We start from the raw sequence: 19,162 nt of genomic DNA on the forward strand, positions 1-19,162 counted from the left end.
TATTATAAGAATGCCAATTTCTATTTAAAATAATTTTATCCAATTAGCCTCAATGATTAAAGTAAAGAAACACTCTCCATTTATTTCGGCAGGAGCACGTACCTCCTTTATGGTCTTAGAATTTTCTGTTTTCCTATCTCCCATTTTCCCTAGGCCAGCCTGATCCCTCAAATGAAACTCCTGACAGAGTACCATGAATCTTCTGCTTCCTTCACTAAGTTGTAAATTGACTGAAGGTTCTGGGACCTCATTTTCAAAGCCCTTAATAAAATGAGACTTCGAGTGACTTGTAGTCTCCATCACTTCATCTATATTCCATTCAGCTGTCAGTCAGTTCCACACTGCTCCAGCCTTGAAGCTGATAAGATCTAGAGGCAGTAATTTTACCGTTAAGACTGTAAGACATTCCACTCCTAGAAATCTTGATAAACTAGAAGGTTAAGACAAACAGAATGACAGAATCCTTCAGTCTCTCCTGCATGTAGCCAGTGAGTTCCCCTAAAATTTTAAAGCAAAATACAATAATGAATTATTTTATTTTTTAGCTATTTCAACTCAGAAACAACTCAGAACACAAATATATCATAACATGCCAGAAATTTTGTATAAAGTCTGGATTAGGAAGGTTCGATGATGTCTGTAAATTCTACTTATAATTGTGAAACTAAGTTATGTCTTAGAGATCCTTATATTTACAATTCAAATTATAAATTAGTTTACTAGTTTGAAACTGTCATAAATTTTAAAGGAAACCCCCTCCACTAACTTAATGCTTCAGTTGTATATATAAATTAATCCAGATAAAATATAAAATGCATTGGTGGCAAATTAAAATACCAATTTCGATATGTGTCAATACTAAACCTGTGATGTTTTAATACCGTGCCTTCTGCTGGCCCATGTCTTTAATTTAATGGAAGAAAATAAAACACAATGCTTAAAATCAATTGTGAGTGCTGTAATGAGAGGGGATTTTCCCATATCCCTGTGTATATGAGTTCGTCTTTAAAAGTGTGTGATTTGATTACCACTTTCTTAGCCCATGTAACTACAGTTGTGTTTACTGGCCACAGAATTATCTGGTTTCTTTTAGAATCTACCTGTGGTATCTCAATGTAACTGTTGGTGGCAGTAAATTTCATGGGCTAGGAGTTTTGCTCTAACCATAGGCAGTTAAAATTTTACACATTTATTTTAAATTTACTCACTATATGTTTTACTGACTTTCCCATCTGTCTCATGAGAAAGGAAGATGTGATTTTTAATTGTGCTTTCAAAATTACAGGAAAGATGCAATTAGGCAAGAGAAGGAAATAAAATATAAAAATAAAAAGAGCCAGCAAGATAAGAACTTATAGATGATAGAATTGTGTACCTGATAGAAATCATAGAGAATCAAATGAAAAACTATAACAAATGAGACAATTTAGCAATGTGACAGAGTGAAAAATTACTACACAAAGAAGCCAGTAATGTTTCTAAATACAGTAGTTAGAATATGTAGTACAAGCAAAGATCTCATTTATAATCAAAACAAAAAATACTGGCAATAAAATGACAATATATGTGTAAGATCCAGCTGCCTAATAGCATTTATAAAGTTTCTGAGGAACACAAAAGGAAACTTGCATAACTAGAATGGCATACCATATTTTTGAATAAGAAATTTTTGGCATTGAATTTTACTGAATTAATTTAAAATATTTCAAAATAATCTCACCAAAATATCCATATATCTTTTTTTCTTTTATAAGAAAGACTGTTTATATAAATAAACACATGAGAACAGTACAGAAAAATTTTGTAAAAGGAAAATGATGAAGGGTGGAGTGGGAGGAAATAGCCTATCAGCTATTAAAACATTACAAAATTATAATAATTTAAACAATTATTTAGGTATATGAGTAGACTAGTATATATGGAATAGAGTAGGGGACGTGCATACAGGAATATAATATATGATAAAGGTGGTGCCTTTTAGTAGATTATTAGTAAATGATGTTTCAAAATGACTAACCATTTGTAAAAGAAATGGAAACCAACTTGGGCAACAGCAAGACCCCATCTCTAAAAAAATTTTTTTTAAATTATCTGGGTGTGTTGGCTCATGCCCGTATACCCTAGCTAATGGGGAGGCTGAGGCAGGATGATCCTTTGAGCCTAGGAGGTTAAGGTTTCAATGAGCTGTGAGTGCACCACTGCACTCCATCCTAGGCAAGAGAACAATACACTCTGTCTTTAAAAAATAAGAAACAAAATAAAAGAAAATTAGATTGGTTTCATACTCCTTAAACCAAGATTAATTTCACTGGATGGAAGAATGTGTTATTGCTCTTAGAATGGGAAGAGTGAAATACAGTGTAGAAGCTATAAAAATATTGATAAACCCAATTTAATAAAAGTGAGAACATTCTGTATGACAAAACCCACACTACATAAAGACAATGGGGGGAAAACCAAACTAGCATAAAGTTTTGAGACATCATAGTCAAAGGACTAATTTTTTAAAATATATAGGCCACTTTTATAACCCCATCAGAAATAAAAGATCAAAAATGGAGAAAGTACATGAACAAATAGTCCAAGGAAAGGAAATGAAAAATATACTACAAAGACATACTGCTTTTATTTCCCAAATAGGAATTAAATTAGTAATTCTTGGTAGATATGTAAGGAACAGGCACTCGCAATCATTATCAATGAGAATCTAAATTGGCTTACAGGATTGGAGAGCAATGTGGAAATTTTGATCAGGATCGAAAATCTTCCTATCTTGTGACCCAGTGAATCTGCTTCTGGAAATCTATCCTGATGATACTCTTGTGTATATGAAATGCTGCATAGACAATTGTATTCAGTGCAAGTTACTTGCTTATAATAAAAAAGGACTGGAAAATGCCTAATTATACATCAGCAGGGAAATAGTTAAATACATTTAGTACACTTATTCTTTCTGTGGAAATTTACATAGCCTTTAAATAGAATGAGGCAATAGATAGATACAGATACAGAAAGAGCTCTAAAACATAAGTGAAAAGGCAAGGGGCAGTTGTGTGTGTGTGTGTGTGTGTGTAAATAGAAACATACATTTGTATATTCTTATGTATGCACAAAGATATCTTCAGAAGGATGCATTAAAAAAAGGTGGGAGGTGTGTGAATATAGTATCCATTCAAAAAAAGTAATTTGTTATTTTCAACAATCTCTGGCAATCTTTTAATGATTATAAAATATATCTATTTGGTCAGAATCTCCAAAAGCGTGTAGGTCAAACAACCCGTTCTTTGTGTGCCCAGTTTTGAGATTATCTATGAAGTGTCACAATTCAAATTAAACCTTGATCCTAGGTTTCAGAGAAAGCCCTCCTTTATTAGACTGTGGAAAGGTTAGACAATGAAAACTGGCAGTAAATTTAATTGAAAATTTTTGAACCATTCTTATTCAATATTTTGGAACGAAAGTGAATGTTTTGTTTCTGTATCCATGTATTTAGAGTCTGGATTATTTTCTTTGGTCACTTGCCCCCTCAAACATTCATTGAGCAATCACTATTGACCATGCACTGTGCTTCTGTGAAAATGAAGGTTTACAGTATGGGCTAATGGAGCTAGTCCCTGCACTGGAAGGTACCTAATCCTCCAAGCCAAAAAATGCAAATTTGCAAATTCTTTTAACTGGTTAGTTTTAACATCTCTCACCACTTTATTTTCTAAATCACAAATGTTAATATGCTATAGATTGATTATTTTAGACTTACCAAAAATGTGCTTATCTTCTGATAATATTACTAATGTAAATACAAAACTACCTTAGAGTTGGGTAGCAAAGGAGTGAAAGAGAGGCACAAATCCGAATAATACTTAGACTGCTAAATCACCCTTAGAGTTAGTTGGCACCATTGTAGGCACAGGGAACATTTGAAAATGTTAAGTGTGAGTTTAAATCCTCATACTTTTGCCTAACCCAGTAGATTCCTGAAGGGTTCGAACCCCCAGGTGTTTCTGCAGTTAATGTTGCAGAATAATCAAAGAAAGTCTAAAAAGACAAAGTCTTGATTTCAGCTCACCATCCCAACTTAAACAAACCAGATGTTCTCAGTTTGTACAGGTTTCTTATCCAAATGTATTTTTCTCTATCAAAATGTTTAGAATAACTTGAGGTAATACAAAACTGCCACAACTTCAGATTGAAAGCATAAGAACTTAAAATTTTTCTGTATATGTCATAAAATTAACAGTGAATAGGTAGGTTATCAGTGAAATGATTTCTGATAATTGAACATTTGTAAGACCTAAAACTTCTTTTCTCTAAATGTCTACTTAGTGTATGAGATGTAGATTTTGTCTTTAGCTACTTTATAGTCCAAGAGAATATGAAAATTAAAGTTGGCTAGGTATGTTTTCTGGGTATCTTAGATAAATGTTAAGGATTAAAAGGACCGCCTATCCTGAATCTCTCCAATTAAGCTGCTTTCAGCATTGTTAGGGAAGTAATGTATGTGCATATTGATTTTCTAAAGCACTTGAATATTTACCTTAAAGAGCGGTATCATAGCTAGAGCCGTAGCTTGATTGCGAGTGTTTCTGTGTGTATTTGCCAGGCCTCCTGAGTCTAATGATATTCTGTAGATTGTTTGAATAGAAGGGAACTAATACTGATATAACTGTTTAGTGCAGGGCATTCACAATTTTAAAGCCACAGCCTAAATTGAGAAATACTATAAATTGTGGCCTAGTACTCATCCTCACACATTTACAGTGCACACAGTGTACATTTACATGCACACAGATATGACTGTGTATATGCACGTATACACGTACATATGACTGAAACCAAAGTTCCATGAAGGGATACTTATCTAAACAGTGTGCAATGAACTCTGATTATTTTGTACTCTATAAGTTCTTTAAATTTTTTTAGAAATGCTGGTGAGGACCTACGTAATTGATTTTATAACTCATTAATTTGTTGTATCCTACCATTCTGAAAAGCAGTGCTTTGAGCAAATTAAAGAGGGGATCAAAGCATTAACAACACAATCTGAGTGGGTTTATTTTGTTTTACCATTTCTAACAAGCCCCCAAATGATTTGGATACTGCTATTCTAGGACCACGTTTTGAAAAAAATCTGAGTGTTAGTGTTTATATACATTAAATACAAAGTGAAAATGTTCCTTCCTTTGTTATTCCTGGTTGAAGTGCTTCCTGTAAGAAATCCCTCTCACTATATACTTCTGGAGCCTGTCATTTGAAACAGGGTGTGTGAGCAGTAGCTACATGATGATGTCACCCATCACAGATACCTTTTCTCAACAAAAGTGTCCGAGTAGAAATGTTTCTTTCTTACCTGATCTGAGATGCCAACAAAATTTAAAGTCCTGGAGTTCAGAAGAGAAATTGCTCAGAAGGAAATTTATTATCATAAGTGTTACTTTTTGATTGGATTTCTCTAAGGAATTTATTGTCCCCCTCTCTATCTCCCCCTTCCCCCCGAGGAAACAGAAATGCTATTTCTCTGAGAAAACACTGATGAGGTTAACATAGTAATGTGTATTGATAACACATGCAATCATTATATGTTAGGTTAACTATTTTTATGATTAAAATTTTACTATCCAGTCAAAACCTTTTGCCTTATAACTTGATTATTTTAAATCATTTCAAGTAATATTTATCAATCTTATTTAAATTCTTTTCTATTAGAAAATAAATCTTGTTAACAATAAATCATTCAGCAAATTTTAATTTTATAAGCCACCTCTCAGAAGATAGTTTAAGATACATTACAATTTAAGATATTCCCACTTTATTTATATCATGTTCTATTTGTAAGTAATGAAAATGACTTTGAACTTAAACAGTGATAAACTCTGGATTTCCAATCTTATATGTAATTTCAGGAAAACCTCTCAAACACAGAGAGGCTCAGTTTTCTAATCTGTAAAAAAGAGATAAAATTTCTTACCTTTTGTATTTTTTTACTATAAAGATGCTGTGAAGAACAAATGAGAATGAATGTAAAGAGGCTTTATAAATCATAAGGTATTACTAGTATTCTATTTTCAAATCACTTTAGCAGTTACAGAAAAGTAGTAGTTTCTCCCATGAGACCAATTTTAATTATAGTGGTATTTGAATATATCAATCTTGTCCTTTAGTCTTAAAAAAAGATTAAAAGTCTATTTTGGATTCAGGAGAACATACTTTGACCTATAAAGACAATACATAAGATGATATAATTTTTTTTCTTTCTGTATTGCTAGCATATAATGAAAGGCCAATATTTACATTAAAAGAGAATAATTGTCCATGTATGTGATATTCTATTTGGAACAAGGCATAGAGATACCTAAAAGTGTATATAAAACTCATGTCCAGGGGAAGGTCTTTTCACCTTATATAAATCATACAAAAGATTCAGCATCACTTCCCTTCCCTCCATTTCTAACTGAAGTTTACCTTTTTGGTGTAACCAACTGCCCCTAAATGAACCTTGTGCTCCAACCAGTCTTGATTAACTTGTATAAGAAGTATCTATGAGGAGCATAGATTTTACCCAAGATTTTTTTATGGCAAGCTCTGATGTTTTATTAAAGAATTTGTTCTATAAAATTTGGATTCGTTAAAAAGGCTGGACTCAACAACTCAGAAGCCCTCATGTAGCCCTGAGGCCTCAGGATCCCCACCCCTGGTTAGCATCACATTCTCTAAAACGAAGTTGCACAAAACCTCTATACATCACCTTGTTCTCTCCAGTTTGTCCTTTCATTCTGCCAGTGATTGTTCACCTCCAGTCTTTCCAGATCTAGGATCATTCCAGTCTCCTCTGAATCTTTCAGCCCTTTGGTGAGAACTAAGCTTGGTAGAAACTGCAGAACAAAGGCACATCCCATTAGGAGGATTCTCCTTCTTCAGAAGTCAGTGGGGAATTATAAATAATAGTAAGGACTGATTAATAATAAGGAAAATTTTTTATTACATTTTTCTCTTTAAAAATATGCACTCCCTTAGAAAAAAATACAATATGGGTCCCATCTTTGATCATGGCAATATTGAACACAAGGGCAATGTTAACTGAACATATAGACCTCATTTGACCCTTTCTCTTACCACTGACATCTTTTCTTCTTGGGTCTTAGGTGGGACTTTTCTCTGAGGTTCCTTTTTGAACACTAATTCTTGGTTGAATATAAGCCTCAGGTGGCTCTAGGTGCTTGGAGACTATCTACCTGTCTTTAATTCCAAAAATAGGCAGCATTAGCATTTTAGTAACTAGAAAAGAATTTTGAGCGAGTTGTAGGCCACATGCGTATCACACTGTGTTCTTATCCTTAGTCAGGTAATAGGTACCCCTGGCCCTTACAGATTCCTCTTAGAAGAATTGCCCTATCTTTGTAAGAGCTTCACTGAGCTTTATTTTTTTTTTCCTCCTAGAAGTGAAATATAGTAGCTCCTTTGTCTTTTCTGAATTTCTAATTCTAATTCCTGAAAAGTGATGGATGATTTCCTTCACTAGTGTTGTCTGCCATGAAATGTGCATTCTTGGTGCACTTAAAAGAAATGATGTACTCTACCTTAAAAAATCATTGCATTTTTTTTCCCCTTGAATCTACCCCACAAGAACTAAGGTTTTCTCATTGCCATGGGTTATATTTTTATTGTGATCATGCCACTTTGTATACCAGAAGTAAATATTAATTGGTATAATCTCTGGCACTCTAAATTAGTATTGGAGATCCTTCTGCCCAGACAAAGGCAAGCCATCTCTGGGATTGTGTCTTTTCAGGATTCAATGTTTGGCTGGGAGAACTGGTCACATCTATATTTACTTAATTCCCCAATTCCTCCCTGATACCCCAATTCCAAATATTATTTTCTCATAGCAACTGGTATTACCTTCTTCTCTTTCTTTGTGCAATTTAAGTCATTCGCAGCAAATGTCATAGGGGATGGGTCCTTGAACTCCCAAATGAAGTCTGATTTTCTCTAAATAACTCAGTAAGATGCTCCAATCAGATTGATTTTTCTTATCATATTCCATAGCACCTCATCTTATGACACATTGTAAAGAGATTATTTCATCTTCTGCTAATGTGTAGTTAGAAATTTGGCATATTAAATGTAGGAAGTTCTCCACATTACTGGACCTTTGGTTCATCAAACTTTGTAGGCATTCTGTCAAGGTCACATTTGAAACTTGAAACCACATATAGTTCCTAAGGCTGGAAAATTTTTTATACCTCTTTTTATCACTTACCACTTTTCTGCCCTAGAAACCAGCTATACCATTCTTCCAACATTTCAGCAGTCTGTCTAAATCCAATATGGACTCCCCTTCTCCATCTTCTAAAGATGCCTGACTTCCAGTCATACTAGACAAAGAGTTCCCTCATTGACTGATAACCAGACTTGGAGAAGATTTCATGTTTTAGCTAGTCAGTCTAGGGAGGTTTTAATCATCCCAAATATATTGCCAGCAAAGAATCTAGTTTTTCTAAGAAGTCATGCTCTCCTAGTGCCTAGAATGGATATCAGTCATTAGGATCTTACCTCCTATTTCATATGGGTAGTTTCTGAGTCCCACCTACTTCAATGATCTCATGTAATGCTTTGTAAGCTTATCTTTCCAGACTGAATATCTCATCTCAAGTAAAGCACCTCACAATTTGATCTCAGAGGAGTTGCTATAGCTTCTTATCCAATTGTGAGGCAATAGTCCAGGACCATCATGAACCAGTCTTGACCCCCAACACCATGTATACTACCATTAGGTAATCCTGGGTAGGATGTGTACACTATTGGTGACTCAGTCCCAAGGTGATTATTTAATAGATACTTTAGTTACTGTATCATACTTTAGAGAATTGATATTTCAAAAAATAAGCAAAGATATTTTCATAGTCTAAAGCTTCATTAGTTTATGGAAAAAATGGAAAGTGTTTACTGTGCCCACTTTTTAATTGGAAAGAAAGGAATTTTTTAATCATAAAAAATTTGACTTTATACCATTAAGTAAAGAAGAAAGGCACTTAAAAAATGAAAAGAGAATCAAAGAGAAAGGAAGAAATATGTAGAGAAAAAGGAACAATCAAGAAGAGAGACATGATGAGGCCTCATATTAGTCTGACTGTTAGATTGTCACAGGCCTCTTGTTAATCTGATTAAGATACTTCGCAATAGAATTGAAATTTCAATAACAAAATGATCAGTATTCTTAGAATAAAGATTATGCAGCAGAGAAATGAACAGAAAAACATTTTAGAATCTATTCATGTCAATGTGTTTGATATGTGTATTTGAAACGTTCTAATCACACAGTGATGAAATAAAGGCCTTTGTGTTCCTTTCACAAAATAAGGCACTACCAAGCTTTTTGCCTCAGACTCCCACCTTTAGATCTGTAATTCCAAAGTATGTTTGTAGTCATCCTTTTCCTTCTTACTGCTACCTTATTACCAGGCTTTCAGAGACAATTACAATGTCTTCAAAATTGTTTTTTTCTGTCTACATTCTCTCCCATCCTACAATATATTCCAAATTAATACATAAAGTACTGCCACATCAGATTAAGTCCTTTCTCAAGACTTTTCAACAATGGCTCTCATCGTATTTAATTGAAGATCCTGGCCAAGAAATTGCAGTCTGTGCAATTTAATTTACCTATTCCTACAGGAACTTTACTCTTCAGCCTATTTTACTCTTCCTCAAATCATACATTGTACCATTTCATCTTGTTTGCTCTAACTGTTCATTCACTTACTTCTGTGTAGCATTAGAATGCCAGGTATTATTTGTCAGTTCTCTACTAAAGATCCACCTTACCCATGATCTAACTGTAACAACAAGAAGTAATTTTCCCCTTCCTCTTACACTCTATTATTTAATTCATTCTGGTTGCCTTTAATATATACATAGTCTTTCTACATGTAGTTCTTTGTAAGTGAATAGACCCATTGTATCTCTTCTACCAATTAGTCAAGCCATCATGAATTAGAATCTCCTAACTATCTGGTAATCTAGCTGTTTAATCATTTACATTGCCTGAAGCTATAGTGATATAGTATCTTAAATGAGATTAGGAAAATTTCCTCAGCTGATATATCATGTTGGACATTTGGACCAAAAATCTCTTGGATCAATGAGCCTACTTTTAAGCTAATTTTCCATCTGTCTTACCTGATCATTATTTCTTACCTTAAATATGAGTGTTATAGGTATTGTGGTAGAATATCATTTAGTGTTAAGTATATTTATACATTAAGAGAATTTATAGGTTTTTCTCAAGGAATGAATTTAATCTTTAAATGATCTACAGTTAGCTGGAAGCATATGATCTCACCAGTTCACTTCTGTCTCAATGTTTTAGGTGTCAGATATTGAAGTGCAGCATCTTTTTTTTCCTGAGATTGGTCAACTCCTAGAAGGATGAACAAATATTTTCTTAAATATCTAATCTACAAATAGGGGAAAAGTTAGCAAATTAATTTCATCCTTGATAAGCCTGATAGAAGTTTATTCTAATTCATTAAAATGTCATCTAGATTATTTGTATTCCGTCCCTCTATTCTTCTATCCAACCCCTCCTTGTATACACCAATAATCCCTTTGGAATAGTAGCACTAACTAATCATCCATAATTTTATAATGTCAAAATGTTGCCTCATTATTACTCTTCCTCCCCATTTTTATATTATCCCTCTAACCTTTCTTTCACCTTCACTTTCTCTCTATTGTCATAATATATTCCCATGGGTGATAATAATCTCTTCTAACATATTTGTTCCTGAAAGCTTCCATTTAACCCACAAACTTCTATTGAGCACATTAGCACATTTCACTTCTTTCCAATATTAATCTTACTACCAGTATAGTTCATTATATTTAACAAAACACATCTCCTTGCCAAATCTTAAACCAAAATTTTTCAATATCCATAAACTTCCCACAAAACTATAATGACCTTACTTCTTCCCTGACTTCCACATGCCAATGTCTAATTCCAAACACATTTTTTTTTTCCTTTTATTCCCAGTCTTTCTGAAACCATTCCCATTCACCATACCCCACAACCAGGATTCCTTGCCATTTCCCATATATGGGCACACCTTGTGCTTCCTTGCCTCCTTCGTTTTATTAAGTTGATTTTTCCTCCCTGAATACCCTTTTCCCCACTGAACCCCATTGAAAAATTTCCATCTTTTAAAGCATGGATTCTGAATTTGGGCAGTTTATGAACTCTTGAGAAAATGAAAGTAAATTTTATAGGTGTTCTTAAATACATTTTTTCCAAGTAGGGGGTTCCTGCACATTACCCTATGTGTGATAGGTACACATTCACTGTGTAATAAATAAAACTCATCCTTTAAAAACAGTGTAATGTTAATCTGTCATGGGATTAGTTTAAGGAATAAAAAAATGTAATTGGGGCTATCATCCCTTCATAAGATTAGAATTCCCTTCAATGTTATGGGTTTGTTTTTTAATGAATATGATAAATACATGTTCAGTTTTTTTTCTGTGCTTCTCAAAAGTTTTAATCAGTGAGGGGTAACTAAATTTTCTGGTCATCCTTTTGGTCTAATCAATAAGCATCAAAGAAATTACAGGTATTTGGAAGTCTGTGTGTTTCCAAGTAGGTTCCAACATGGAAGCTTAAAGGCTAGTTGTCTTCCTTACAGAAAAATTCAGTGCTTATTTCTTGATTGTTTTATCATTCCATGTTTCCTCCTTTCTCTTCCCAGGGGTCCACAAATTCAGCAGAGGCCTAAATTAATTAGGTAGATTACTAAAGCTAAAAGAAATAGTTTTTTATTAATATTACAAAAATGACACAAAAAAGAACCCAAATTTTGCAGGTCCAAGGCATTTTAGAGAAAGTAAGTACGTCTGTCTCTGGGAAATCCAGTTTGACCCACATACTTTCTTGCTCCTTTCCAAAGCTCTTCAAAAACAGCAGAAATTAGAAGTCTGTTTCCTAACAACCTGGACTTCTAGGACCACCCAGATTTCTATTAAAGAGTAACAACTTTAGTAATAGAATCAGATCTCTAACGTTTTTTCCAGAAAAAGAAGTACTGGTTTTTCTAACATAAAATTTCTTCTTAACAAATCCAGAGTATGGGCTTCATCAGTATTGCTCAGCAGTTAATGTTTCTTGTAATTTTTACTGTTGGTTTAAATCTATAAGTTTTAGACCATTTTATTTTTATTTAGTAGACTGAATTCTTACTTTAAATTCTACATGTGCAAACTTTAAAGAAAATGAAGGCATTTTTGCAAATTAGAGTTTTGAGCAAATTCTTCTTTAGAAGTGATTTATAGTTACATGAATATGTTTAGTTGTTTTCTAATCTATGTTTTCTCTTTGAAAGCAACAGCACTTATTGATCCGCTTCCAAAAGACATAATACAAAGTCCTTTATGTAGTTCCATAGTCTAACATTTTGGAAAAATGTTTGTTTACTCATAGTGTGTACATTACTCTTTCCTTAATGTATCTTTTTTCACTTGTATGGTATCACTGTCTTCAGTTTATTTTGAAGTGTAATGATAAAATGCATTAACATCCCTCATTCAAAGAATGTTTTAGAAGCGAATTTACTTAATTTTGTGATCCAAGAAAAGTTAACAGTAGAATAAATTATATCATATCTTATGATTTAATTTATTATCTTTTCTAAGAATATTTTTCTATAATTTCTTAACCTAATACTTTCTTCTCAGTATTATATTTTATTGAGTCCAGGGAAGAACCAGCAACTTGGGAAAATAATCTGAAATAAAATTAAAGCTATTAATTCCCAAGTTGTTTAGAAGATAATTAGATTAAATGTTGATATAATTGATGATGAACCTTCTGTTCATCAAGTGTTCTACTATAAAGAAATTGGAAAATTGTTAGAAAATTAACAGACTTATTATGGTCTATCCTTTTTTTTTTTTTTTTTAAAGAGGCAATATATCAATTGCCAAAGGCATCATCAATTTGTATAGCCAAAGTAAAGTATGAGAAAGTTGACTTGTGTTTTAAAGCCTTAAATATTTCTATAATTGCTGATATTGAACACTGAATTTTTAATATGATCAGATTGTTAAAAATAATAAAATTAATTTTCTCTCTTAAATTGCATAATATGACTCTAAAAATCTTTACTTGATATTGTTAATATAATCCAGTATTAAATATAGGGTGCTCAGTACCTGCTTTATAGCAGAACATAAAATAATACCAGGAGCTGAAAGATATATACCTTTAAATATGGGGTTATCAAGAGTATATCACATTTATTTTTAGCACTTGGTTCGTAACTAAGGTTCTTGTGATTTCTCATGGTATACTGAGATTACACAGAATAAAGCTATTTCTGTGGGTGTCACTTTCTTTTTTGGCTCTGAATTATTTTCTCTTCTGCGTTCCATTTCTGCTGTCACTTCTAGTATCTTTGCCTCACCACTGCATCCAAAATATAATATAGGAACCATGGTTAAATCTTAAAGTTGGTGACTTCCCACTTCTAATGACCTCCCACTTCTAAATTTTAAGAGAGGGATGTATAAATTAAGTTGCTTCTGAACATTAATGAAAGAATTTTTGTACATTTGCATTAAAATAAAATGCATATTAAACTCAGAATCCGTAGTATTATTTTTCTTTAATGACCAAATAGAGCAAGTATTAAATAATCTTTAGGTGGGAGACTATTTAGAAAGAAAAGGATTAGTATCTCTGTGAAAGTCAAGAATGTTTTTTCATAACTAGAAAAATCCACCGGAGTTCCTACTCCTCAAGTCTCCATTCTGGTTATAATTACAGAATGTTCAAAAAGGTTTACCTTTGGGATTGGGCTTATTATTAGTGTGCATATTTTTATTTTATTCACTGGGGGTGGTGGGGAGTAGAGGTGAGAACACATTTAGTGATAGCTATTCATTAGCCACCATTGAGGAAGAAATTGAACTTTAAAGAGTCTATCAAAAATTCTCTGGTCAGCCTTTTATTACTATCTTGTCTTGAGCCCTTTTTTTAATGACATCTATTATCAGATTGAAATGGCGATTGAGACGCTGCAAAAGTCTGACGGTCTGTCCACTCACAGAAGCTCTCTTCTCAACAGCCATGTAAGTTGCCTCTTCTTCATGTACACTAATCTCTTGCTTGTTCTGCATGTGTTGCTTGCCTCTAAATGCTTGTTTTATTTATTTACTTATTTATTTTGCTTCTTAATCTTCCTTTCTAAGCCTTTTTATGATCTCTGTATCATTTAATAACTATTTTGTACAGTGGAATATCTAAAACAGAACCACAAATGTAATGCTTTATTAGGTTTTTATACTGTTTTGATACAGATATAACATTTTCCAGTTAAAAAATAACAAGTTGTCATTTATTTGCAAAAAGTAATTAATGGGGATTTTAAATATTTAAAATACTCTATTCTGATATTTATTTCTTGTGGAGTAAATAATTAAATCTGTATCACTATATGAGACAGAGAAACAGGTTTGTCTACTTGTGTGACCAATAATACATTTTAAGTGGAAAAGAATTATTAATCTCAAACACAATGATAAACTGTTTGAAAGTTATTTATTTACCAGTAAAACTAAGTAAAGTAGGTAGTAAGCAGCCTCATAGATGAGCTGAAATCGTAAAATGTAAAAGAGAAATAAGTAAAAGTGGGCCAAATGAAAGAGCAAAGCCATAGATAAACCATAAAGTGCTAATCATTGAGATAAAGCAGAGTTACCACTACTATTTCTTGAAGCTTTTCACTTTGATCAGATCCATCACTATAACACTGGTAAGTGTAACAAGAATGATGACAATTTTGTGAAATTATAAACATTTTCATCAACTCTTCAAATTTGGGGAACCATTGAAAATGCTGATTAAAATTTTTCTTGTTAAAATGACTTTGGAGTATATGGAAAAAAAAGTAAATAGACGTGTAACTTTTAAATCTACTTTAGATAGACTTTCTGCTAAGCTAATGTTAGTAGAATATTAGTAGGAATTAGAGTTTTTCTTCCCAACTGACAGTGTATTCTTAAATTTAGGGATAACATTAGGATTTCTTAATTCTTTTAGAAAGAATTAATTAGGATTTCTTATTTCTTTTCTATAGTTTGTAACTGAAAAGTCCAAAATCAGATCACCCAAATGAAATATTTATTATTTCTTTCAATAAACCTACAACTTTACCTCAGAAAATGTTTTCACTATTCTTTCAAAGCATTTAAATTTTTAAGAATTTAAATTTTATATTCCAAAATTACATTAAATACCTCAACATACATCCTTATGTTCTTATACATTTGTTTTGAGGTGGAACATCGTGTCTTGTTTCTTTATCAAGGGAACGTATCATGGCAAAGAGAAACAAGTCAGCCAACTTGCAGAATGCCTATAATTTTCTTTCTGAAACAGTTTTTAAAATATATTTCCCCTTTCTGAAAATTGGTATTCAATTTCACTCTTTTATATATTTCTTTTTTTTTTTTTTTTTTTTTTTTTTTTTTTGAGACAGAGCCTCAAGCTGTCCCCCTAGGTAGAGTGCCGTGGCATTACAGCTCACAGCAACCTCCAACTCCTGGGCTCAAGCGAGTCTCCTGCCTCTGCCTCCCAAGTAGCTGGGACCACAGGCGCCCGCCACAACGCCCGGCTGTTTTTTGATTGCAGCCGTCATTGTTGTTTGGCGGGTCCGGGCTGGGGATTCGAACCCGCCACCTTAGGTGTACGTGGCTGGCGCCTTAGCCGGTTGAGCCATAGGCGCCGAGCCTCTTTTATATATTTCATAAGCATATTCCTGCTATATTGACAATGAGTCTGTGATTGTGTTGAAAACTGATTTACTATTACTGCTTGGCTCTGTGTGTTGGGGTGATGTTGATTAGCTGGTGTTTATGTTTTGGAAATGGCAAGTGAAAATGTTCCTTTCTCACTTTCAATCAGAAATGTACAGAGACATGAGGAGAGAAAATAAACTGGAGTTTGCAGTCACTCATTTTCAACTTTCAGGCTTCTATGTTGTACTTCGATATTCAAATCACAGTTCATTTTTATTTGAAATTTATATATTAACAAAATATGCTTAATTTTAACTTTAATTATCTGAATTAATATATTCATGAATAACAATGTAGGTAGAGTAATGTAGATTATGTTTTTCATATTTTTTAAATTTATTTGATTTGTTTGAAACTTATTAGCAACTATGTAGGGTTTTCAAAAAATTACTTTTCACTGGTAGAATTTATGAAGTAACATTTAATGTTAGTGAATCTGTGAATTAAGCTACATAAACAGCAAACAAATATTTATTATTCCATGACTTCATATTTTTTATTACATAACATAGCAGATCTTCCATATTGGTAACAACTGCCAGAGGTACTTCAGTATGTAGAAAGAGGGAGTGCAAGTATTGCTAATGATGTGATAATCTTTCTCTGTGCTGGTGTATTTTTATTACACCTCTAGCTATAGTGAAGTTCATTCAGAAACATATTTATACTCAAATCTTAAGACATACAAAGGATTCTACAGATTGTTTACAAATAGTAGAGAAAAGATTAGTGTTTCTGCTGACTAGTCAGTGAGGTTAGGCTCTCGCTGAACACAGGAAGATTTTTATCCTCCTTGGAAAGTTAATGATGCTTCCTGACATGGCTGCACACACCTGTAATCTTACCATTTTGGGAGGCTAAGGTGGGAGGTTTGCCTGAGTTTGAGACCAGCCTGAGAAAGAAAGAAACCCCCATCTCTACTAAAAATAGAAAAACTAGCCTGATGCTCTGGCAGGCACCTGTAGTCCCAGCTACTTGGGACACTGAGGCAAGGGGATCACTTGAGCCCAAGAGTTTGACGTTGCTGTGAGCTGTGATGCCACAGCACTCTACCCAGGGTGACAGCATAAGACGTAGTGTCAAAAAAAAAAAAAAATAAGAGGAAGTTAAAGATGCTTTTAATTTTATTACATTTATCTAAACTAGAATAGGTAAACTGAAAGTAGCTATTGCTTACATTCTTATTGATAACTGTTTGCTAAAAGTATTTTAAATGTAAAACTTTTCAGTGAATGGATTTCTTTTAATTTTCTATCAACATTTTAGATGCGAACTACAAGTTACCTTTATCTCTAACTATATAGGGCATAATATGGAATTATTTGAGGTTTGTGGGATTCTTTGAGGTGCTCAGTTCTTCAACTTTATGGTGCTCAGTTCTCTGATTTATCTTTATTTTCTACAAAGAATCGGTATCATTAGAAAAAAATTGGAAATTAGCAATAATTTGTATGATATATTTACTTGTTTCTACAGAGGGATATTAATCATGACTTTTGAACTGGAAAGTCAATTTTCATTCTATTTTGGGGTGTGGAATACAAAGGATTTCCTATTTTCTTTTTATATATTTGATTATTCACGGTAATTTAAAAGACCCTTACTAGGATCAAATCAAGTAAGTAATTTCCTCTGAGTAGAATCCAGCTTGATTGCTTTGCTTTTCAACAATCTCTATAGTGAACAATCTTTCCACATATTAGATAAAGAAGTGGGGTGTTAAATTTTGAATCCCATTTTTCAGTATATTCTTAATAGAATTAACATGATGGCAGTTATTTCAGTACTAGCTTTTCATGGGCAGTCAGTAAATATCTTTTAACAAATTGAACTTCCCAGAGAGTAAGGATTTTTATATCCTGTCCATCAATGCATCCCTGGTACCTAGCACAGTGCCTGATACATAGTAGATACTCACTAAACACTAGCTAAATGAATAAACATGGGAAATACAAGGGAACAGACCTTACTTACCTTAAGTACTTTAGGATGCATTTGCCAGTTACGTGTGCAAGTATTTGGAAGATTTATATATATACATGTATTGTTTCCTTTGTTTTCAGATTTGCTTCAGTAGGGTATGTGCAAACATTGTTGGTAAAGGGTGGTGTCCTCCTTGCATACCATTTGAGTAAAGAATATATGCTCATTTTATCATTTCCCTACATGCAGCCTTTAGTTTAAGAATAAACAATTTTTTTCCTCCAAACAGTGCAATCCTTTAAAAAGTACTAGCCAAGAGTGACATTATTCATCTCCTTGAATTTTAGAATGATGCTTTTGATTTAGCGTTACAAAATTCTATGAGTATAATAACTTTTATTTAAATATCCTTGTATCTAATATTTTGCATGTGAAGATGCTATGGATAAATGATGTATAGTCTGCCTAAATCTAACTAGAACATCTAATTTTCTTCATTGCAGACATTATTTTATACTATTTTCCACTTTTATTAATATAAATTTGTAACAATTGATGGTTATATTGTGTTCAAATTGATATTTTCTATAGAGTATAAATTTGCATTCAAAAATGTTGTTAAATTAATTTTTCCCAATTTATAAATAACGTTTAAGGTTGTTCATTTTCTTGGAATTTCATTTTAAGTATGTAAAAAGCTTTAGGTATTTATTTTATATACTTTTCACAGTCTAGCAAATGTTTGTTTCATTATTTTTGCTGGTTTTAGCTACTGAAATAAATTCAGCTCAAAGCAAAACCTTGCTTTATACTCACTTTCCTGCAACTTTGCTATGTTGTAAATATAAGTTATTGCAGAAATAATGGCCTGTTGACATACATATTATCAGTGAGCTGAACTTAAAATGAATCCTAATGGATAATAATCCATCTGGGGAAGAATGCCAAATGTTACATTTAGATGTTGATTGGGCAGTGCATTATTTATTTATTTTTATTTGTCAATCAGGATTTCCCTTTGGGAATAGCAGAAACTGTTCATATTCTTTAATCTGTTCTGATTAATATAGATTAAATGCAAAGCTTGAAAGATAAAATTATCACAGTTTCCACCCTTAGATGAGTTTGTTAGTTCATTAGGAGAATAATCAGGTTTTAAAGATAAAGGTTATAAGTTTCCTGTGGCTATGTTAGGACTTTTAAAACATAAATGTAAACCAATATTTTACAAGACATTTTATAAAAGAATAAAAGAAATAATAATATTTTAGTTCTAAATTACTAAATGTTAATAGCGTTGAATTCTAATTAACAAATGCATTTTATTAAAGACAAAACTGAAGCAAACAGTACTTACCATAACAGGCGTTAACTTCCCTTGAGCAGTGCACAG

At 32.7% G+C, this 19,162-nt stretch overlaps 1 protein-coding gene across 1 annotated transcript in view; it reads left to right on the forward strand.

Moving 5' to 3' along the window:
* RFX3 (regulatory factor X3) overlaps positions 1-19,162 on the forward strand; it is a 160,355-nt gene that overhangs the window by 67,264 nt on the left and 73,929 nt on the right. Inside the window, exon 4 of the mRNA XM_023508836.1 lies at positions 14,044-14,118. Coding sequence (XP_023364604.1) covers positions 14,044-14,118 — 75 coding nt within the window. The remainder of the gene's footprint in view (positions 1-14,043; positions 14,119-19,162) is intronic.

This window comes from Otolemur garnettii, unplaced genomic scaffold (genome assembly GCF_000181295.1).
Source record: "Otolemur garnettii isolate 467f Iridium unplaced genomic scaffold, OtoGar3 scaffold00006, whole genome shotgun sequence".
Classification (NCBI taxonomy): Eukaryota; Metazoa; Chordata; class Mammalia; order Primates; family Galagidae; genus Otolemur; species Otolemur garnettii.